Below are 22,290 nucleotides of genomic sequence, written 5' to 3'. Positions count from 1 at the left end.
CTCACTTTCCCTTGCCCCTCCCAGCAAACCAGAGCTGTTCAGGTGACATCCATTCCAGTGTTCAGAACCAAACTTAGTATCAAGGTGTCCCCATCACTCACTTTTCAGCCCAGGACTAATCACGGACGCCTACTGGAAGGATAGGACACTTAGTGTGTTCCTTAAATCCACTTGCTTCATTAGACCAGCACCTCTGAGCGCAGGCTCTTCAGGACCAGTGGAGACGTAGACACAGCTGGGACTGGTGCCTTGTTTTTCCCATCATGAGACAATGTCCCTCCCTCTGGTTTGGCGAGGACCAAAGTTCCAACCAGTTCCCAAATAGTTCAGTGAACATTGTGGGAGGACACACTAAGGAGGGTTGGGAAGGGAAAATTCATTAGGTTTTCTACCCTGGGAACTGGGCGGGCGGGCGTGTGTGTGTGTGTGTGTGTGTGTGTGTGTGTGTGTGTGTGTGTGTGTATCTGCCTCTGCGTCTCTATGTCTGTTTGTCTGCTAGCCAGCTGCATAGCTGCCTGCTGGCATTGAAGTGTTTGCCCGTTTCCAAAGCAGTCAGCAGGCACATTTGTAACTCCTGCCTAGAGGGTGGCAGTTGCATTGAGAGTAGGATGAGAGGCCCTGCCCAGGGTTTGTGTGTGTCAACACCGTAGAAACATTTCCTAGTATGGAATCATGGGAGGTCCAGAATTTCTTGATGTGTTCAGTGATACTGAGCCTGCCGGGACAGTAGCTACAGATGACGGCTCCCACTGTCACTCAGAGGACATGTCAGCAGAGTACCTGGTCTAATATGTAAGAGAAGCCTGAAAATCTAGAAAGAGCCAGAGCAGGCCTTTCAGAGGCAATGGGGAATTGGCCTCTGGTTACAGTTGTTCCTGCTACAACACAGCCAGTATAACTGCAGGCTTTGCTAGCAGCTGCCCCTGGGCAGCATGTCCTCCCTGTGACCTATTCACTGTTGAGTCCCCATAACTGAGTAAAAAGCAAAATAGTAAGAGTATGGGCTCTTGGGGACACTACTCAGGGTTCAGAAACCAGCTGGGCTGTGGGTAAATCACCTAACCTCTCTGTACTTAGTTTCCTCACCTCTGTAGTGGGTATGATAGTGGTACCTGCTTCAAAATGACTGACAGTATACGGTATTATAGGAAGAGTTCTTAGAACAGTAGTGTGTTCTCTATCTCTTCAGTTTTTCAAGATGGGGTTTCTCTGTGTAACAGCTCTGGCTATCTTGGAACTCACTCTGTAGACTAGGCTGGCCTTGAATTTACAGAAATCCTACTGCCTCTTCCTCCCTCGGGCTGAGATTAAAGGTGTGTACCACCATACCCTGTGTATTCCATCTTATTGTAATGATTTTATCTAAGTCAAGGATGATGCTATAGTTAGTCCTGGCCTGGCAGTTTTCCATCAGCTTGGCACATAGCCTAGGAGCTAGGGTTATGTTACAGAAATATACTAGGACACAGCTGGGACCTCAATCCTTTAGCCAAATGACCTTCCCACCTGTAGAAAGGGAAGCTCCCTTAATGCCCGAGGAAGCTTCTTCAAGTGCCTTAAGCTTCGGCATCCCAGGTCTCCTGGGGCTGCTGAGAAGTGACTTCTCTGTTTCTTCCTTTTCTCAGGGTTGCTGAGAAGGAACCCATCAACAAGATGTCACTTCACAACCTGGCCACTGTGTTCGGCCCCACGTTACTGAGACCCTCGGAAGTGGAGAGCAAAGCACATCTCACATCAGCTGCAGATATCTGGTCCCATGATGTCATGGCCCAGGTACTACCAGCACTTATGTAGGCCTCTAGGCAGTTCAGAGGCCCCACCACCCCTCCCCTATAGGCAGCTGAATTAGTGGGATATAGCGTGCCCAAGCACAGGGTTACAGAGCATCCTCCCTGCTTAGCCCAAAACAATGTGAGTCTAGACAAGAGCCGAAGAATGTCTGTCCCAGTGCTAGCTGCTTTCCTGATAGTACCTCAGTCTCAGAAGTGAAGAAGATTCGGGGATGGGGGTTGATCTGACGTATGAAAGCTCTGTGGTTGCTTTCAGGATCAGGCTCTCCTGGGATACCTTTAACACCAGGACAGGCTGTCCAACCAAAGCTGATCTCAGGCCCCCCTTTTGACATAGGCATGAAGTGACTGGCTCCCGGACCCTTGGCCCTGCAGCACCCTCTAGTGCTGTAAAGAGTGAAGGAACCAGGGCTTTCAAAAAAAAGGGAGGAAGGAGCCAGAATGAGCCTGGTGTGTTACATGAGCAACGGCAGACTTGGTGGTAGCTCTGGAGTCATTTGTTCTCAGCGTTGAAGGTGAAGTGGGGTCTGGAACATGAGGACCACAGCCTCAGTCTCCTCGTTTCTCCACAGGTCCAGGTCCTACTTTACTACCTGCAGCACCCTCCCATTTCCTTCGCGGAACTGAAACGGAACACACTGTACTTCTCCACAGATGTGTAGCCTGAGGGGGGCAGCTGTGGGGGTGGCCAGAGCCAGCCCTGCAGCTAGGGCCCAACAAAGACTTGAAAGACTGCAACAGAAACTCCCCAGCCTAGCACTCCAGAGTCCAAGGGAAGCCACCTTCCAAGAACTGGAACTTGTGCATTTTTTGTGCCACCTTGTACAAAGCCAGCTGACCAGCCCCCAGCCTCCTCGCCACACCCCAGCTCCCACCCTCTGTACCTTTGCGTGTATCTGATGCTCCGTGCTGTCCAAGAATTGTTTTATGTATATTTGTCATGCAGAAAAGGTAGTGGCCGCTGAGCTGGTGTGGGCACAGACAGCCTGCTTTGTTCTTTCATTTCTCCCAACACTTTCTTTCTGCCTGAGTCCAGTCTGGGAACTTTTATTTTGTGCTGTGTAACTGCTGCCAGCTTCTCCTCTCCTGGCCCTGCTCCCAGATTGCAGGCTCCCTGCAGTGTCTCTGCCCTCTCCATCTTCCCAGCCTGCTGCATGCATGTGCAGCGTGGGGTTCTGCTTCATCATTGGAAAGTTCTGCAGAGGCCCTGGGCAGTGGTAGCCTGTCTGATGGGCTGCGTGCTGCCCTTGGCCTCTTTGCTCTCCACCTGTGGAAGCACGCCTGCTTTCCTTGCTGTCTGTGCAAATGTTGAATAAGGAGACAGACGCACACTAATCCGAAGCTTAGCACAGAGCTGGAGAGCTGATTTCTGGAATGTTCTATTTGAGAATTACCCTTTCTGGGGTTTGTTTATCTCCTGCCTACCATGAGGCATTTTCAGCTGTTTCTTCTACTGCTGAATTTTCTGTTCCCTTCCCCCTTGTGTTGTTTTCTTTGAGTGTAATGACTCACAAGTGTCCTGCTGTCAAGAGAGGTCAGGAATGCACCTGAGGGTATGGTGGGCGCCCAGGCTGTGAAGGAACAAAATGGACAGCGCAGGCAGCAGTGGCAAGTCTTCACAGTGAAGACATGCAGAGGCTATCCTAGTGGGGCATGGCCTCCAGGAGGGCAAAGTCTGTGGCTAAATCAGGTATCCAGATGAAAGCAGGCTCTGTCCTGGAACCTGGAACCTCATATACCTCGTGGTACTTTTGCCTTAGATTTTACACTCTCAACAGCCAAGCACTGCCACGGGGCAGCCACATTACCATGCATGCTCCAGAGCCTAGCAATGGAAGGCACAACCCAACTGGAATGGTCCTGCCCTCGTACTGCTTCAGCTTCTAAATCCAGCCCTGTGGGTAATCCCAAGTATTCTAGAAGTTGGGGACAGGCTGCCTCCTTTGCATGTTCTGTTGGGGCTCCAGACGACAGGATTGGTGGGTGTCATTCTCAGTTCTGCAACCTATTGCTTGTTACTAGAAAGAGAATTATTCCCAAAGCACCATTTCCAGTCTGAGGAGCAACTACCAGTCTGTGGCAATCAGCAGGGAAAGGTGCTCCTGTCAGAGGGGCTTGCGCTACCACACAGCTTCCTGTTATCTTCTATGTGGCAGAGTTGATTCTTGGCCCTCAGGATTGGGGAGACCAGCTCTCATTGTGTGTGCTCAGGGCTAAGTCTAAAGATGGGTTTGCTGGCCCCCAAGCTGTAGTGTCTGCTAGGTGAGAGGCAGAGCTCTTTCGAGTCCTGTTCATCCCTGTTGTCTTTGACAGAACGGTACAGTTTGTGCATAGAGGAAAAGGGAATGCCAACTTCCCAGCTGCCTATTAGCAGTTTAACAAGGAACCTTGCTGTCTCAAACAGGTTAAAGAAAATGCCCGTGAGTATAGAGGTCACATCATCTAGCTACTATCTTGGCACTCAGGTGGTGGTGTGTGGTATTCTTCCAAAGAATTGACAAAAACAGATTATAAGAGCCCATCAAAACAGTGCCTCCTGTCTCTTTGAAACAAGGAATGTTGGCTTCTGGGCACTAGCTACTGCAGTTCCCAGGTTGCTTAGGCAGTGTAACAGCAGGAAGGCTGGAGGAGCTGAGAATTATTAAAGGTTTCTATTATTTATAAATCCCACCCCAAGTGGGGCAAGTGAGGTGCCAGACCTCAACTGAGGTGCACCAAGGAAGTATCTGGTGTTTCTCCTGCGACAGGGGCCATGCTGCCCAGAACCCCATCACTGCCAGCAGGGCACCAGGAGACAGGGTCCAGTAACCCCAGGCATGCCTGTACTTGCTTGGGCAGTGAATGAGGACTGCCAGCTTTTGCTGACAAGGTAGGATGGGACCCCCTAATAAGTTGGTATGGATATATTTTTTTTGTCTCTGTTCTGTTTAAACTTAATGTAGATTATTATAAATTGATGTAAACCACGTGAGAGGGAAATGTTAATAAAAAAAATGCAAAACCCCAACATTTGCACAAAACAGCTCTGTGGTGTGGATGTTTGTATTCTCAGTAGTCCAGGGAAGATCACCAACCCAAATATTTTAAGTCTTCCCAGCTGCACCCAGATGTTTCCAGGAACCTGTTTATCTGTCTATCCTTCAACCTATCTTCTGACTTTTGGGGACTGTGGCAGTTGGGGGGGGGGGCTCTTCTCACTCTATACACATTTCCAAGTCATTGCTGCTGTAGTTCTTTCATGGGGTACTCAGTGTGGACCTTGTCATCAGTGTGCCTGGGAAAGATGGCAGAGGCGGCCCACCGGCCAAACACAAACTTGTCTGTTCTCCTCAAAATCGATGTCTTTTATGGCAGCCTTTGGTCGAATTTGCTTGTCAGATACCTGCATCCCCCACCAAGAGCCCACCCCCCTTTGGGAGAGCCAGTAGGGTTTCTGTGGGATTTCCACCAGCCGAAGCCATTGGACACTGTTTATTCCGAAGATCAGGAACAGATGTGTCTGCAAATTACTGTTTGGTTTATGCGCTCATACTGACCCCCCCAGCCATGTAAAACAGGAAGCTATTTATCTCTTGATTGAACAGTCCACGTGGACAAGGCTTGTCTTGTTCAACTGGTGTCTACTGACAGCCTGGAGGCTCCTCTTTGCCAAGACAGTTGTGATGGCAACATTTCTTATATTGGGATTCATGTGGAAGACCAGCTGGTCAAAGATCCTAGGCACCTGAGCCCTTTGACAGGTACCAGGTAGAAACCATCTTTGCTTCAAGATGTTCCTAGATGAAGAATTCACAGGTAGTATTGGAAACACCCCTATGCTCCAACTGGTCTTTCAGTAACGAAGCCTCATGCTTAAGAAAATAGGGCAAGTATCATACAGAATTAATTCACTGGGGGCTAGAGGCAGGGGGTTCACTAATAAGAGTACTTGCCTAGCATGTACGAAGCTTTGGGTATTTTCTTTTTCGTTTTTTCGAGACAGGGTTTCATTAAGTAGCTCTGGCTATACTGAAATTCTCTCTGTAGACCAGGCTGGCCTCAAACTCAGAGATCCGCCTGCCTGTCTGTGGAGTGCTGGGATTAAAAGCGTATTCTAAGCCTTGGGTTCTTTCCTTAGCAAAATGAATGGATGAAAGGATTCAGCAGGGAAGAACATGAGCCCTGTGCACTGACTTACACCATTCCAAGGAAGTACTCTGGATTTGATATCATCAATCACAGGCCTTGCTGAGCCTCCTACACAGCTGACAGTAGGGCAGGACCGAGTCCCTTATTCCTTCTTCACCACACACTGTAGTGAAGTAGTTCAGTGACACAACCCAAATATAAAAGGCTAGTTTTCTGCCATGGGCTCAACTGTTGAAGTGAAAAACTAAAGCCAAAGAAAAACTTAATGGAGAACAAGTGTGGTGGTAAGCAGGTCTTCCACATTTCATCTGGGCTAGTGGTTACGGTGATTGAGCTAGCAGGATAACCACAGCAAGATACGCATGTATCTTTAAACTGGGCTGGGGCCTGAGACCACTGGTTCAGCAAGCTGCATGCATGACCATCAGCCAGCCCACTGGGATTCTCTAAGGAGGCAGAAAAGTTACCAGCATATTGCAGTACATCTGAGAACATAACTAGACTGTGCTTCTGGGGAGAGTCCTGGCTGACAGAATGACTGGTGACAAAGGTACAGTTTCCACAAACCCTGAGACTAGCATTCCCAGAGTTCTTTAGAGGCTTCCCAGTCTCTCCATTGAACTGTCACTCTTTGGGCTACCTGGCCTCATGTATGGGAGATGTGAAATCTGAAAAATAACTATTAACAGTACACACGTTCTTTAAAAAAGAAAGCAAAAATGGATATTTTGCTTGTGTGTGTGTCTATGTAGCAGTGTCTGGTGCCCTCAGAGGTCAGAAGAGGACCTTGGATCCCTGGAACTAGAGTTACAGATTGTTGTGAGCCATAATGTGGTGCTAGGAACCAAACTCTGGAAGATCAGCCAGTGCTATTAACCATTAAGCCATCTCACCAGCCCCCGTATACGCATTTTAACAAGGATAGCAAAGATACTAACTGAAAGGACATACTTTCCTGGATGGCCTAAGTTTACTTTGTCCTGCCCTGGTATTCAAGATGAATGCCTGCATAGAGTTTCAAGGCGGAAGAACTTCCCGGCTATGGGCAAACATACTGCCACCTCCCTATTAACAGCTGGAGAGCCAAGTGAGGTCAGGACTGAGCCTGGGCTGAGCTCAATTCTTAACAGTCAACACACTGCCTCCTGGTCTTTTTACTGCAAGGAGGCAATCTACCCTGAAAAACCTGGTTGGAATTCAGAAGTAGAAAAGTACAGCTGCTCCAATGGCTGGAGGCAAAGAACAACAAGGTAGTTTCCTCATATCACCGAGAGGGAAACAACTGGCTTCGCCCCTGAAGCAATGCCAAGTGTGTAGAAAGTGCTCCAAAGAACAGCTCTGAAGGTGGCTGGCATCCTCCTTCCTTTCAGGCCATTTCTTTCACCGTAGGTAATAATCGATTGCAGCAGAGAAAGCAGCAAAACCTCCACAACCTATGGCCCCGGCCTTTACACCAGCTGCAAAGCAAACACAAGCAGCATTACCACACTAACAGGTACTAGACCAGACTATACTTACAAAAAGTTTGCCCCACAGATGCAAAGAAACCAATTTAAGTATGTTCAGTCATTCAAACTCATAGTGCCTCATTAAGATTTCAATGAAGCAATATATCCCACCCAAACCACCGAGCTTCATTTAACTATACGTTTGCTTAGCTCTTCTAATTCCAAACAATTACTGTTTCCAGTTGTATGGAACTAGCCCCTCACAGTTGAGAACTGGTTAAGGGAAGAGGCCCTTGGAATCAAATGAAAGCATATGGCCTTATACCCTGATCTGTTTATGGAATAAATTCCTGGGAAGGTGATCAAAGCAATCCTAGGGGGAGCTGAGCTCACAGCCCTGAAAAAGCTACACTACAGCAGGACCAAAAGAGAAGCCGCTCTGCCAACCACACACGGCAGTGAGGAGCCAGTGCAGCTTTACTGATGGCAGGTCACTGGCTCGCAGAAGATGAGGGGCTTCTGCTCCCCTAAGTCAAACTGTGTGAGTGATGGAGAGCAGCCCAGCAATGCATGCTGCTTCTAGGAAAGTTCAAACCCTTGAGGCCAATGCTCCACAAGAATAGTACATACTCTGAGCTGAGCTACTTCTCCAATCAGCCAGCTCCCTTGGTTTTTTGAGACAAGGTCCCTTGACTCCTCCTGAGTGGTGGGCTTACATGGATGAATCATTCATGCCTAGAGTGCACTTAGCTTTCAATTAGTAGAAATCTAAGAGTCCCCAAATGCAGAAAGACACAGCTATTAAAATCTATATACAAAAATTAAAATTGACACCTGGGGCTGGGACTGTAGCTCAGTAATAAACTCATGCTTAGTGTTTACAAGGACCTGGGTCTGGTTCCCAGAACTGTAAAACAAACAAAACTCTGACAACCGTATAAAATAAGGGAAAAAATGTTCAGAAACTTGAAATGCCAGGAAATGAATCTCAGCACAGCCTGCAGGTGTGGACTGCTCAGGACTTGAGTGACTTTTAAGGCTTCTGCACTATCCTACTTGCCAACTATGTATAAGAACATCATCTCACACATTCAATAGAGAAGCTCTTTTTTTCTAGGCAAAATCTACCTCTACGGTTAATTATGGGTAATTTCCCCATCCTCACAAGGCTCTTGACAACAGCAGGAGATGCTTTCAGTAGTCCCATCCTAAAAAGCTGTGAGCATCTGGCCAAAGAGTCTACAATTGCAGACATCAGCCAAGATTTATCTGGGGGGCTGGAGAGATGGCTCAGCAGTTAAAAAAGAGCACTTGTTCCTCTTGTAGATGACCAGGTCTGGTTTCCACCAGCCACATGACTCACAAATATCTGTAGTTCTAGTCCAGGGGACCTGATGCCCTCCTCTGGCATCAGGCACACCTGTGGTACACAGACATACACATGCAGGCAAAACACCCATACAAATAAAAATAAGTAGCTTTTAAAAAGACAGAATAAGATTTTAACTGGTCCAAAATCTCTATAGAGTGCCAAGGATGAAAAAGCCTAACACAGACGGATATAAGCAAGTTTCCAGAACCGCATCAACACAGAAGCAGCCAGGATTTATTTGTCAGAGGGAAGAATATCAAGCATCCTTAGAACACTCATGTTGGGAAATGTCAACATCAGCACGTTGTCCTGGACCACAAAAGAAAAGCACTCGAGAGCTGTTTACTAACCTCTGAAACCAATGGCTCCTCCAGTGATGCAGCCGCTGATGACACTGTTCTTCCAGTCTGACTTTCCCCGGTACTGTGGGTGGAAAAATGCTGTTTAGAGCCAGGGAAACGAGCCAACAAGACTAGGGAAGAAAACACAGGGCTTCCAGCTGCCTAGTTTAGTTCTATTCAAGAGGAGAAAAAAACCTTACTTCAAAAGGGCAGTCCCGAAAATTTGTATGTGCTTATACGTGTTTCCTGCAGGTGGCACCAGAGGGCTGAAGTCAAGTCTAGCATTTGGGAAATAATCCAAATTTCTTATGTGCTCCAGTATAATTTTAAATCATTAACTACAATTACTTGGGTTGGAGATGTGGCCCAGTGGTAGAGCACATCCTCTATGCATAAAGCCTCAAGTTCAATCCCAGCACCAAATAAGAAAAAAAATCATTTTGCCTATAGAAGATTAAAAAAAAAAGCAAATCCCGTATTATAAATATGTACAAAGTTCACACTAGGGACTAATCTAGACCAAAATGTGATATTTTTAAATGTCTGCTTTGAGGCAAAGTTCTATGTAGCCCAGGTTGGCCCAGATCTCATGCTCCTCTTCTTCAGCTCCTTTGGGCTGAAGTTGTGAACACAGATCACATTTGACTAAGGCCTGACATTTCTAGTCTGCATTCCAGGAAGAACACTAAGAACACTGCTCTTTTCAAAGTTGTATAATGGAGGCTGATGGCTCAGTGGTTAAGAGCACTGGCTGCTCTTCCAGAAAGACTCTGGCTCAGTTCTCAGGACCCAAATGGCAGCTAACAACTGCCTGTAAATCCAGTCCCAAGGGATTAAATACCTTCTTCTGGTCTCCTCAAGCACCAGGCACTCACATGGTGCACATACATACATGCAGGCAAAATGCTCAGACACACAAATTTTGTGTGTGTGTGTGTGTGTGTGTGTGTGTGTGTTGTTTTGTTTTTTCTTTTTTCAAGACAGGGTTTCTCTGTGTAACAGCCCTAGCTGTCCTGGAACTAGCTCTGTAAACCAGGCTAGCCTTGAACTCAGACATCTGACATCCACCTGCCCCTGCCTCCCAAGTGCTGGGATTAAAGGTGTGTGCCACCATGGCTAGGCTCAGACAGGGATTTCTTAAAAGCAAGAGACACTTACAGATTCTACTAAACACTCAGTACACGAAAACATTGCGCCCACAATGGCAAAATTTTTGGCGTAGGACATTCCTCTTTGTCCCATGTCTTTCAGAACTTCTTTTGCAGTTGGTGTCCGGTAAGGGTCCTTAGGGTCAAAGCCTACATTGGTATCAATGCCGGCAGTAAAGATCCCAAACGCACCTCCCAAGACAAATCCTAGAAGCAAGCAGAGATAAGAGTTCTTTTGCACATTCTGGACTACCATTTTGGGATGATATTTTAAGATGGCTCAATCCTGCTTCCTCCAGTCAGAGTCTATCCCCCTGACTCTCCTAGGATTTCTTCCTTTCATTTCCCAGCCTTTGAGCTTTAACCCTCTGTTCTCTATAGACCAGTCACCCTCAAGTTCTTATCAACTTTGTGTATCATTCCCTTAACCATGCCAATATCTATAACAGTCTCTTGGTAGGCATTACCACATATTCTGAAATACTCTAGATTTCACAATAACTTGTGGCTGTTTTGTTTGTTTGACAGGACCTCACTATGGAGTCCTAACTGGCCTGGAACTTGCTATTGTAGAACAGGCTAGCTCAAACTCAAGAGATCCACCTGCCTCTACCTCCCAAGTTCTTGGATTAACAGCGTGTGTCACTACCACCCAGCTGTCCTCTCTAAACCAAAGCTAGAGAGGCTAAGTAACTGTGTCCAAAGTCGCATGGCTGTTATGTGGGAAATCCTAGGTTGCTGTCAACAAATGTCTTGTCTAAACCTTGAACATTTCTTTGTGTGGGTGTGGGTGTAGGCCAGAGTTCAATCCTGGGGTGTCACTACTCAGGAACCATCCACCTTTCTTTCTTTCTTTCTTTCTTTCTTTCTTTCTTTCTTTCTTTCTTTCTTTCTTTCGTTGTTTTCAAGACAGGGTTTCTCAGTGTAATAGCCCTAGCAGTCCCAGAACTTACTCTGTAGACCAGGCTGGCCTCAAACTCAGAGAGATCTACCTGCCTGTCTTTGGAGTGCTGGGGTTAAAATCAGGTGCCACTACCCCTGGCCACTTTTTTCTTTTTTAAAGAGGGTCTCTCAATGGACCTAGAGCTAACTGATTAGGCTAGGCTGGCTAGTAACTGAGCCCCAAGGATCTGTCTGCCTGTCTTCCCAGTAATGGGATTACAAGTCATTTTCAGGCCTGACATTTATCTATTTATCTATCTATCTGTCTGTCTGTCTGTCTATCTTTCTGAGACACAGCCTATATAGTCTGTCTGTGTAGGTGTCCTGGAGCTTGCTATGTAGACCAGGCTGGCCTCAAACTCAGATCCATCTGCCTCTCTAGTGCTGGGATTAGAGGCCTGGGCCACCTCACCCAGCCATACCTGGCTTTTTACAGGATGCTGGGTATTGAACTCAGATCCTCAAGCTTGCATGACAAGCACTTTATCAACTGCACTTTGTCCCCAGCCATTTCTGTATGGATGTCTTCTCATCACCTCAAGATGAATGTAATTTCAAAAAATAAAAAAAAATCAATGTAATTAATTTCAATGAAACTAGACTCTATCTCCCCTCTCCAAAATGTCTTGCTTTCCAATCACTCCAGCTCCAAAACTCTCTCTTCTTTGTAGTACATTTAAGGTTTGCTTTTTGTTTGGTCAGTTTTTTGTTTTGTTTTTGAAGACAGTGTCTCTATTATGTAACCCTGGCTGTCCTGGAATTCACTATATAGACCAGGTTGGCCTGGAACTCAGATCTGACTGCCTCTTCATCCTCAATTTTTAAGACTTGAACTCCTGCTATTTGGATTTCACAAATGTTTTTCATTCCCAATAAAATTTAAACTCATCCACAAATACAGTCAACCTTTTTACCTGCACACTGGAAGTGTGTGTATTTGTTTGTTTTTATGTTCTATCCTACCCCACCCCGACAGTCTAATTACAGTGGCCTTTTTTTTTTTTTTTTTTTTTTTTCCCCTTAGATAGGGTCTCTCTATGTAGAACTGGCTGTACTGGAACTCACTCTGTAGACCAGACTGGCCTCGAACTCACAGGGATCCATCTGCCTCTGCCTCCCGAGTGCTGGAATTAACTTCAAATTTCTCTGACTTGAGGACCTTTGCATTTGCAATTCCCTATGTGTCTACAGCACTCTTCTGCCCGGGTCCTAGAAATTCTCTATCAGGGCTCTTGTCACTTTCATCCATAGTCCCACTGCCTAACACACGACAGTTGCTTAGTTTGTGAATGAATGAATGAATGAATGAATGAATGAATGAATGAATGAATGAACGAAAGCATCCACTTAACAATCTGCAGGCCCTGACCGTAGTTTAACTGATTCTCGAACGTTCCAGCTCCCAACTGTGAATGTTAACCCCAGGATCAAGAGCGGCATCTTCGGGTTCATTGAGCCAGTCGGGGAGCAATCAAGGTCGAGACCCACAGGTCCTTCGCCTCCCAGGCGCGTGGTCTTGGCAAGGAACCCCAAGGCCCTCCAAGCCCTCAGCCTCCCAAGGGTCCCACGAGCCTCGCCTCACCTCCCACGCAGGCTAGCACAGCCTTGAAGGCGCAACTTTCCATCGCCCTCTCGATCATCTTCTGCTCCTCGCTCTTGGAGGGACTCGGGATCCCGCCCAGGCTGCCAGGCTCCAGGAGCCGGGGCTGACGCTTGTCGCCCACCAGGTACTGCAGAAGAAGGCTGTATTGCAGCGGAGCTTCGGCGGAAGTCGCCGACTCCGCAGCTGAAGCCCCGGCACTGGGGGCAGTAGCCGCCATGACCGTAAGGGACCCAGAACCTTAAGCGTCGTACTTGCCACAGCCGATTCCACATGCTTCCCTAGGTGTCTAGCCATAGTGCCGCAGCGGCAGATTCGCCACAATGAGGAAGCGGCGGAAGCAAAAGTCGGCCTGTGCATCAGCGTCAAGGCAGCTATAATGTTCCCCCCAAAGCCTCCTGTAAACACCGAGTCAAGTTTGTAAGGCATTGCTAAAAGCACTGACAAACAAGATTCGGGGTCTCCAGAACACCCCCCTCAACGAGGTAGCTCCAGTGCGGCGCGTGCCGGGATTTGTAGTTCTAACTCAAACATCTAACTACATTTCCCAGAAAGCTATGCGCGAACTAACCCTACGGCTTCCTCAGAAGCTCTTCTGAGAAGCGAACCAAGGCAGGCCCGGCTCTGGCTAGGCTGCAGTTTGTGACGTATCCAGCAGAAGGCGTGCGTGTCCGCTTTGTTGCCCCGCCAAGTGACAGTGATCATGCTGCCTCAGTCAGCTAGGACTACAGGCTGGTTGGTATTCTAAGATCAAATAATGGTAATAAGCAAATGTTGAAACATGGCGTGAAGATGTTCAATAGACATTTTATTATATAGTTAAACCTTTGAGGAGAAAGAAGGGCCAATAAATGAGCTGGGTGGTGGTGGCTCATGTAATTTCAGCAGAGGCAGGTAGATCTCTGAGTTCGAGGCCAGCCTGGTCTGCAGCGTGAGTTCCAGGACACCCAGAGCTACACAGAGAAACTCCGTCTTGAAAAAACAAAATATATAAATATATAAATAAATATTGGGAATTGTGGTAGTTGTGATTCTGAGTCAGACCAGGCTGGCAATTTATTTGTCTCTCTTAGCTAAGCGAAACACTCATGAAAAGAAAAATCATTACAGATGCACGTTTGGTGTCTAAAATCCTCTTTGTTCTTGTTTCTGCCCTCACCAGGCCACCAAGCACGCTAAGTTTCCAGTGGTTGGTTGGTTGGTTTGGTTTGGTTTGGTTTTTCAAGTCAGGGTTTCTCTGAGAAACAGTCCTGGCTGTCCCGAAACTCCTTTTGTAGACCAAACTGGCCTTGAACTCACAGATTCCCCACCACCACATGGCTCTCCAGTGGTTTCTTAGCTGTCAATCATTTTTTCTAAACTTCTCAGCTGCATGTGACACAGGGACCCCTCTCTCCTTTGATTTTTTTTTTTAAATTATTTATTTATTATGTATACAGTCTTCTGCCTGCATGCCAGCAGAGGGCACCAGATCTCATTCAAGGTGGTTGTGAGCCACCATGTGGTTGCCGGGAATTCAACTCAGGACCTCTGGTGGAATAGTCTGTGCTCTTAACCGCTGAGCCATCTCTCCAGCCCTCCTTTGATGTTTTATCAGTACTTTTTTTTTTTTTTTTTTGAAAGATTACAGTGTGTGTGTGTGTGTGCTGTGTGTGTGTGTGTGTGTGTGTGTGTGTGTGTGTGTGTGTGTGTGTTTGTGTGTGTGTATAGGTGCCCATGGAGGCTAGAAAAGAGCATCAGATCACCTGGAGCTGGAATTTGGGTGGGTTTGAGCCAGTGGTTGTAAGGCATCGGATTCGTGCTGGGAAGTGAATTTGGTGGAGGAACGGCAAGTCCTCTTACCTGCTGTGCAGTCTCTCCAGCCTGATTTCTTCCCTCCGATTGTGCTTTCTCTCCCACTTTTGCCGCAGCCTCCCCAGTTACACTTCTTTGTAATCAACTTTGAGGCTCTGCTATTGTTCTTCCTGGTTCCATCCATCCTCTGTTGATTAATATTTAGTCACTTCTAAACAAAGGTGACCCAGGACTCCAGTTCAGGCTAAGATTTTAAGAGTCAGAGTTGGAGCTGGGTGGCAAGGGCGCACACCTTTAATCCCAGCACTCGGGAGGCAGAGGCAAGTGAATCTCTGTGAGTTCAAGGCCAGCCTGATCTACAGAGCAAGTTCCAGGACAACCAGGACTGTTACACAGAGAAACCATGTCTTGAAAAACAGACAAAAAGAAAGGAAGAGAGAGAGAGAGAGAGAGAGAGAGAGAGAGAGAGAGAGAGAGAGAGAGAGAGAGAGGAAGGAAGGAAGGAAGGAAGGAAGGAAGAAAGGAAGAAAGGAAGAAAGGAAGAAAGAGAAAGAAAAGAGTCAAAGTTGGATCCAGGAGAAGTTGAGGCAGTCTCCCAGGCCTTGAGAAGCAGAGAATGTTCTAAAGAGCTAATCAGGAGTAGAGTTCTTACCTATCATGCCTGGGCCATGGGTTCAGTCTCCAGAACTAAAACATAAATAAAATAAAATGCCAATCCAGCAATCCATTTAAAGCCCAACAGTAAAATCCCGAAGGAAGGGTCAGGGAGAACCCAAGCCACCAGGAGCCATCAGATGGAGAAACTCCCTATGGACCAAGCTCAGAAGGGAGTAAGTCTTTTGTAGAACTACCCTTAGCCAAGATCATAGATGGGGAGCCGTTAGACTGATCTGCTATCTCCTTCTCCCATCACTATCCAACGGTGGAATAGGTTTCATCTGATGGAAAACTTGAGCCTCTGCCAAGTATACCCCAAATGGGAGAAATTATTTCCTATATTTACTTACCTATGGGACATCTGGGGACTTCATCCGACTGTAACCTGGTTGTGATCCCAGCAACTGTCAGGTTCTTCCCCCTCTCCTCACATTGTCTGTTCTGGCCACAAGAGCTAGGCTCTTATCACCATGGGTCAGAGTGAACCAGTGAAAGTTAGAGATGACTTAGATTTACAGGGAAGGTTGTAACACTGAGCTGATGACAACTCTTCTGTCAGAAGACTCAAGATAGCAGCTCAGGGGTCATGTGCTGAATTAGAAGAAAGCCTAATTATGGCTTCCCCGGTATCTGTAAGACCCTAGCTGGTCTGTAGCTCTCTTGGGTGCTGTCTGCTGCTGGAGCTGAGGAAGAAAAGAAACAGCTCAAGTTAGGATGGAATGAGAAAGTCTAAGCTGGACTAGCAGTGGTGGTGCACGCTATTAATCCCAGCACTCAGGAGGCAGAAGCAGGTGGATCTGTGAGTTTGAGGACAGCCTGGTCTACAGATAGAGTTCATGCTTTAAAAGGGGAAGGTGAGGGAGAGAGAGAAAGTCCAAGCTGAGCGCAGAGTTTTGCATATGGGTGTGAGTTGCATATGGCTATAGTAGCCATGGAAAGTTTCAAAGTCCTCTGGCAGGTAGAAGGTATGTGCCAGCAGATGCTGCTTAGCTCACTGATTTGTTGTAGATAAGCAGAACTGGACAAGTGACTTTATTTTTAGATTTTATTTAATTAAAATGTATGCCTATATGTGTTTATCTGAACGTACATCTGTGCACCAAGTGCATGCAGTACCTCGGAGGCCAGAAGAGGGCATCAGATCTCCTGGGACCGGAGTTCTATAGATGGTTGTGAGCTGCCTGGTGGGTCCTGGGAATTGAACCCAGGTCCTCTGAAAGAGCAGCCATGCTCTCAATGCTGACCCACTTCTCACTTAAGGGGCTTTGACTAATGTCCTCTGACACCAGAGAGTAACTGGGTGGACTAAGCTAACTTCCTTCCTTCACACACCCCTCCCAAACTGCACTTCCTGTTGCCCATCTGGATGAATCACACTTTTCTTTTCTTTCCTTTTTTTTTTTTTTTTTTTTTTTTTTTTTTTTTTTTTTGTCGAGACAGGATTTCTCTGTGGCTTTGGAGGCTGTCCTGGAACTAGCTCTTGTAGATCAGGCTGGTCTCAAACTCACAGAGATCTGCATGCCTCTGCCTCCCAAGTGTTGGGATTAAAGGTGTGCACCATCACTGCCCGGCGAGACATCTAAAATTTTTTAAGCAGGGTGATTTGGGTGGCATATGTTTTTAGTCCCAGTATGCTGGTGGCAGAGGCAGGTGGATCTATGTGAGTTCAAGGCCAGCCTTCTCTATAAAGCAAACTCTGGGACAGCTGAAGCTACACAGAGAAATGCTGTCTTGAGAAAAAAAAAAATTGAAACAAGATCTTACTGGCCTTGAACTTAGGATCCTCCTGCCTTAGACTCCTAAATGCTGGGATTATAGGTATGTTCCACCATCATGATTATGGATCTTTAATTTTCTTTTTTTCCGCAAGACAGGGTTTCTCTCTGTAGCCCTGGCTGCCCTGGAACTCATTCTGAAGATCAGGCTGGCCTCAAACTCAGAGATTTGTCAGCCTCTGCCTCCTGAGTGCTGGGGTTAAAGGTGTACGACACTACTGCCTGGCAGGATCTTTAATTTTCAAAAATTATTTTACGTGTATGTTTGTTTTGCTTTGTATGTATGTCTGTGTACCACCTGTGTGCCTGGTACTCGAGGAGGCCAGAAGAGGGCACAAAATCCCTTGGAAATGGAGTTACAGACAGTTAGGAGCCATTCTATGAGGTCTGGGAATTGAATTTGGGTCCCTCTAGAAGAGCAGCAAGTACTCTTAACTGCTTAGTTATCTCTCCAGCCCCGAAATTTTGTTTTCCTAAAAGTTTGTGTTTTTTACGTATGTATGGGTGTATGCAGTGTGTGTGTGTGTGTGTGTGTGTGTGTGTGTGTGTGTGTGTGTGTGTGTGTGTAAGCATGCATGTGAAAGTCAGAAGATGTAAGCAGAGGCTTCTCTGTCCTGCCCTGTCCCACAGCCACTTCTAAATAACCACTCAGGGTCTAATATTAATTACAAACTGTTTGTCCTACAGTTCAGGCTTATTACTAACTAGCTCTTACATTTAAATTAACCCCTTTCTTTCTTTCTTTCTTTCTTTCTTTCTTTCTTTTCAAGATTTTCTCTGTGTGTAGCTTTGGAGCCTATCCTAGCACTTGCTCTGGAGACCAGGCTGGCCTCTGCCTCTCGAGTGCTGGGATTAAAGGCATGTGCCACCAACGCCCAGCAAAATTAACCCATTTCTATTAATCCATGTATTGCCACATGGTCGTGGCTTTTACCAGTCTTCTGACATCTTGTCTCTTGGGATGCTGGCTTGCATCTCTCCTGACTCTACCCTTCTTTCTCCCTGTATTCAGTTTGGCTTTCCCGCCTCGCTATATTCTGCCTCGCTATATAGGCCAAAGCAGGTTTTATTATCAACCAGAGAGAACAACGCATATTCACAGTGTACAGAAAGATTATCCCACAGCAAGAAGACAAGTTTGTGGCATCAGTTCTCTCCTGGGGCCCGAACTCAGGTGTCTAGGCTCGAATGATGTGCTGGCTATTTTTATGTCAACTTGACATATGCAAGAGTCATTTGGGAAGAGGGACTCTCAACTGTGAAAAATGCCTCCATAAAATTGGTCTGTAGGCTAGTCTGTGGTGCATTTTCTTAATTAGTGATTGATGGCCAGCCTATTGTAAGTGGGGCCACCTCTGGGATGGTGGTCCCAGGAGCTATAAGAAGGTAGGCTAAGGAAGCCATGAGAAGCAAGCCAGGAAGCAGCACTCCTCCATGGCCTTTACATCAACTTCTGCCTCCAGGTTCCTGTCCTGTTTTAGTTCTTGTTCTGACTTCATTTGATGGTGGACTGTCATGTGCGGAAGTGTAGGGAGAATAAACCCTTTCCCTTCCAATTGCTCTTGGTCATGGTGCTTTGTCACAGCAATGGAAATTCTAACTAAGACACCTGGAAAGTGCCTTTACCTTCGGAGGCATCTTGCCAGTCCTGGTCTATGAATCTTATTTTTATAGGACTAGGCAATTGAACTTAGGTTCTCTAGCTATGCAGCTACTCTAGCACTAAGCTACCCTTCATGACGCCTTGAAGATTTATGAATCTTTTTTTTATTTATGAATCTTAAAGGTAGCAAACATATTTGTTCTGCTGTATTTTGAATAATATCATATGCCTCAGACTGTAATTTTTCAAAAGAAACTAGTATACATCCCTTACAAAATCAGGCATGTTGTGGTTCTTTAATACATTTAAAACTTGTGTAACATAATTAGTTGAATCCTGGTTGGGACAGGATTTAAGTGTGTCTCTTAGACTCCATACAGAAGACAATGACTCTTCCCCCAGGCCAAAGAACATTGGCTACTTCTTTAAAGAAATCCAAGTGTGTCTTGTTGAGCTTTTTGTATCAAACACCCTCTGGAATTATGAGTTTGGAATAATTTCCATTGCAAATCCCCTCCTTCCACACCCCTTTGAAAGGCAGCTGCAAGCTTTGGCTTCTCACCAAGGCATGCTGCACCAACAATTCTCCAAATCGTATTTATATTTCACTTGCAGTATGTTCAAACCCTCACTTCCCCAGGTGCCAGATGCTGGCTTGGACATACTCCAGTGGAAACTGCTTTCCTGTAAAATAATGAAAGGAAAACACTCAACAAATCACCTCTTCATATCACCTTTGCACCTAGTTTACCCATGCTAAGCACTCAATAATGACGTCACTATTTTCCCCAATTCCCAATCCCCCAGAGTCCCTCTTCACTTACTTCTACTCCTGATATTCTGTTCTTTGGCTTGCCTAAGACTCAAATGCTGAGCTGGGTGGTGTTGGCTCACACCTTTAGTTCCAGCACTCGGGAGGCAGAGGCAGGTGGATCTCTAGGAGTTCCAGGTCATCTTAACCTGGTCTACAGAGTGAGTTCCAGGATAGCCAGAGTCACACAGAAAAACCCCATCTCAAAAACAAACAAATAAATAGATACAAATGCTTAGAGTCTTTTCAGTTTTGTTTTTTGAAACAGTGTATCACTATGTATCCCTGGCTGGCCTGGAATTGTTACATAGACCAGACTGGTCTCAAACTGAGATCTGCCTGCCTCTGCTTCTGCCTTCTGAGTGCTGGGATTAAAGTTGTGCGCCACCCTGCCTGGCTTCCTTTCACATTTTTAGAATTTGTCTGATGATGCCTGAGTATAGATGTCTATCTGTCAAACATGCTTCCAAACATGTGAAACCAAATACCTACTCAGGAGCATTTCAAATGTGACTCAGGTGGGAAGAGAAAACATTTTAACCTACGGGATTTATTTTGAAACAGAACCTCCCTCTGTAGCCCAGGCTAACTTGGAATTTAAGATTCTGTTGCTTTCAATCTCCAGACAGCTGGAATGACAGGAATGCACCTCACATCCATCCATTTAAGGCTTTAGAAACAGGATTCTAGGGGTGCTGGAGACCTGGCTCAGTAGTTAAGAGCACTAGAGAATCCATGTTTGGATCCCTACATTTACATAGGGTGACTCAGAGTGCCCTCTACTAACACACACACACATACAGGTACACACGGATATGACAATATTTATTTAGCATTTTGAGACAAGGTGCCACTATGTAGCCCTGGTTATTGTAGGCCAGGTTAGCCTCAAACAAAGATCTGCCTCCTAGGTGCTGGGATTAATGGCATGAGCAGCCCGCCTTTTCTGGCACCAGTATGTAGAGATTGGCAGGCCACTCTGCCTTTGTCTTAATGACTTTCTCTGGTTTGTGTGAAGACATTTTATGGAGCTGACCACTTACACATTTCTTCCTACCACCTTAAACACATTGAGGACCTTGGGGGCATTTGTGCCAGAGCTGGAGGTAACGTTCTGAAGTTTAAATGTTCTCCTGTCATGCACTTTGGTGTGTGTGTGTGTGTTGTAGTGGAGGAAACCTGTGTAATTAAAGTATTCTGTGTTCAGATAGTTAATCTTGCACCTTGTGTGCTGTACTCTTCCATTAGATGGCAGCAGATGCGAAAGAAATAAATTCCAAAACCTTGGAGGATGGCTGGTGGTTGGGTTTTCTTTTTAAAATGTCACTGTTGGTAGCTGAGCTGATACACATCAATGGTCCTCGTGTGTGTGTGTGTGTGTGTGTGTGTGTGTGTGTGTGTGTGTTGTCTAGGAGTAATGGGAGGTCAGGAGACTTTCCATAAGGCCATTTGTTTAGTTAAGGTCCTTCCTAAGCATTGGAAAGCATCTTTCAACATGGGGGGGGGATCCTTAGAATTTTCTCAACCACCAGCAGACCTGAGATAAGCTATGGAGCCGAGTCAGGAGAGCAGCCAACACTGATTTAGAGACGCTGCGCCATCTGTTGCATACATTTACGGAAATGGAAGAGAGCCATTACCCATCGGGGGATGGTTCCAGCGACCTGTGGACTGAAATCCCTCACTGTGACTTGCAATCAGCCCACAAGTATTTATGAATTCTCTCTCTTGTGCCTGGCACAAGAAACAGAGAGGTGGCGCCCACCAGTCTACTTATAGTAGCAAGCACAAAACACACACATGACTGCTGAACAAGACCTGGCCTGATACAGTGACATTGGACGATGAAGACGTTAAATCCTACAAGTTTTATACGAGGTCACTGAGGTTTGAAATGATTTAAGAGCTAGTATAGGGAAGGGAGTAGGAGAGGCTGGAAGAGAGCAAGAACCGGTACATAACTCCAGTGTGAAGAGGGTTTAGAAGTAGAAGGCGAGAGGAATTAGGGGGCAGCTGTGCCGCAGCCTCGGAAAGCGCCAGTTCGGGGGACCCTTCTCCTGCCCTAGGTCGGGGCATTCTGGTCCTGGTGTAGAACTCGGGTCAGGTTTCTTACATTGGCCACGTACAGGAGGCCCGCGCCAAGGCGCCAGCTGCTGCGGGCCTGCCTGCACAGCGCGGGCCAGCTACGGAGGGGGGTGTGGCTATGGAGGGCGTGGCTGGGCGGCCCTGTGGGCGGGGCCCCCTCCCAGCCGCTGCCGCCGCCGCCACCGCCGCCGCCGCCGCCGCTTCTGCCTCCGCCCGCCGCGCGGACCAGCGAGCCGGGTAGCAGCCGTGAGCCTGCCCGCCCGCCCGTTCGCCCGCCCGCCCGCGTGCCGGGGCTGCGGTGGGCCAGGATGTCGGTCTTCCTGGAGGAGCTGTTGGGCGACAAGCTGGTGACGGGCGGCGGCGAGGAGGTGGACGTGCACTCGCTGGGAGCCCGCGGCATCGCGCTGCTGGGGCTCTACTTCGGGTGCAGCCTGAGCGCCCCCTGCGCGCAGCTCAGCGCCAGCCTGGCCGCCTTCTACAGCCGCCTGCGAGGGGACACGGCCGCCGGGCCGGGGGCCGGGGCGGGGGCGGGCGCGGCCGCTGAGCCAGAGCCCCGGCACCGCCTGGAGATCGTCTTCGTATCCTCAGACCAGGACCAGCGGCAGTGGCAGGACTTCGTGCGGGACATGCCATGGCTGGCGCTGCCCTACAAGGAGAAGCACCGGAAGGTGAGTAGCGCGGGCCCGGCGGCGCCCCCGGCCTGCAGGCGCGTACCACGCTCCGGGAGCCAGCTGCTAGCCGCCCCCACTCGCTGTCCTCAGGCCTGCCTTCTCTGTTTTGGCTGGCTCCCCCCTCT

The 22,290-nt window shown here is 47.4% G+C and overlaps 3 protein-coding genes across 7 annotated transcripts in view; 2 read left to right on the top strand and 1 right to left on the bottom strand.

The window, feature by feature from the left end:
• Abr (ABR activator of RhoGEF and GTPase) overlaps positions 1–4,812 on the top strand; it is a 201,001-nt gene extending 196,189 nt beyond the window's left edge. For 4 of the 5 annotated variants that reach the window (XM_027426696.2, XM_027426697.2, XM_027426700.2 and 1 more), the window contains 2 exons: positions 1,626–1,773; positions 2,363–2,452. In XM_027426696.2, the coding sequence (XP_027282497.1) occupies positions 1,626–1,773; positions 2,363–2,452 (238 nt within the window). Of the gene's footprint in view, positions 1–1,625; positions 1,774–2,362 lie in introns of all 5 variants that reach the window. The other variant, XM_027426695.2, reaches the window with a different exon arrangement.
• A 433-nt stretch (positions 4,813–5,245) lies between these two features.
• Timm22 (translocase of inner mitochondrial membrane 22) lies at positions 5,246–13,028 on the bottom strand. The gene is made up of 4 exons (XM_027426702.2): positions 12,752–13,028; positions 10,238–10,434; positions 9,089–9,161; positions 5,246–7,375 (listed from the first exon to the last, which is right to left on the bottom strand). The coding sequence occupies exons 1-4, from the start codon at positions 12,987–12,989 to the stop codon at positions 7,299–7,301; spliced, it is 585 nt and encodes a 194-aa protein (XP_027282503.1). The 5' UTR covers positions 12,990–13,028; the 3' UTR covers positions 5,246–7,298.
• Positions 13,029–21,682: 8,654 nt separating this feature from the next.
• Positions 21,683–22,290, top strand: part of Nxn (nucleoredoxin) — a 141,928-nt gene continuing 141,320 nt past the window's right edge. The window contains exon 1 of the mRNA XM_027426703.2: positions 21,683–22,162. Coding sequence (XP_027282504.1) covers positions 21,803–22,162 — 360 coding nt within the window. The 5' untranslated portion in view covers positions 21,683–21,802. The remainder of the gene's footprint in view (positions 22,163–22,290) is intronic.

The sequence above is a fragment of the Cricetulus griseus genome, chromosome 7 (assembly GCF_003668045.3).
Source record: "Cricetulus griseus strain 17A/GY chromosome 7, alternate assembly CriGri-PICRH-1.0, whole genome shotgun sequence".
Lineage (NCBI taxonomy): Eukaryota > Metazoa > Chordata > Mammalia > Rodentia > Cricetidae > Cricetulus > Cricetulus griseus.
Note: the sequence above shows the minus strand (reverse complement) of the source record. Positions and strands in the feature narration are given on the sequence as shown.

Bases quoted from the DNA above. Each gene is read 5' to 3' on its own strand.
- Timm22 (XM_027426702.2), bottom strand. From the start codon at position 12,989: ATGGCGGCTACTGCCCCCAGTGCCGGGGCTTCAGCTGCGGAGTCGGCG. The intron at 10,435-12,751 runs GTGAGGCGAGGC...GCTTGCTTCTAG, and splicing joins TGTGCTAGCCTGCGTGGGAG to GATTTGTCTTGGGAGGTGCG. The intron at 7,376-9,088 runs GTTAGTAAACAG...TTTGCTTTGCAG, and splicing joins AGGAGCCATTGGTTTCAGAG to CTGGTGTAAAGGCCGGGGCC.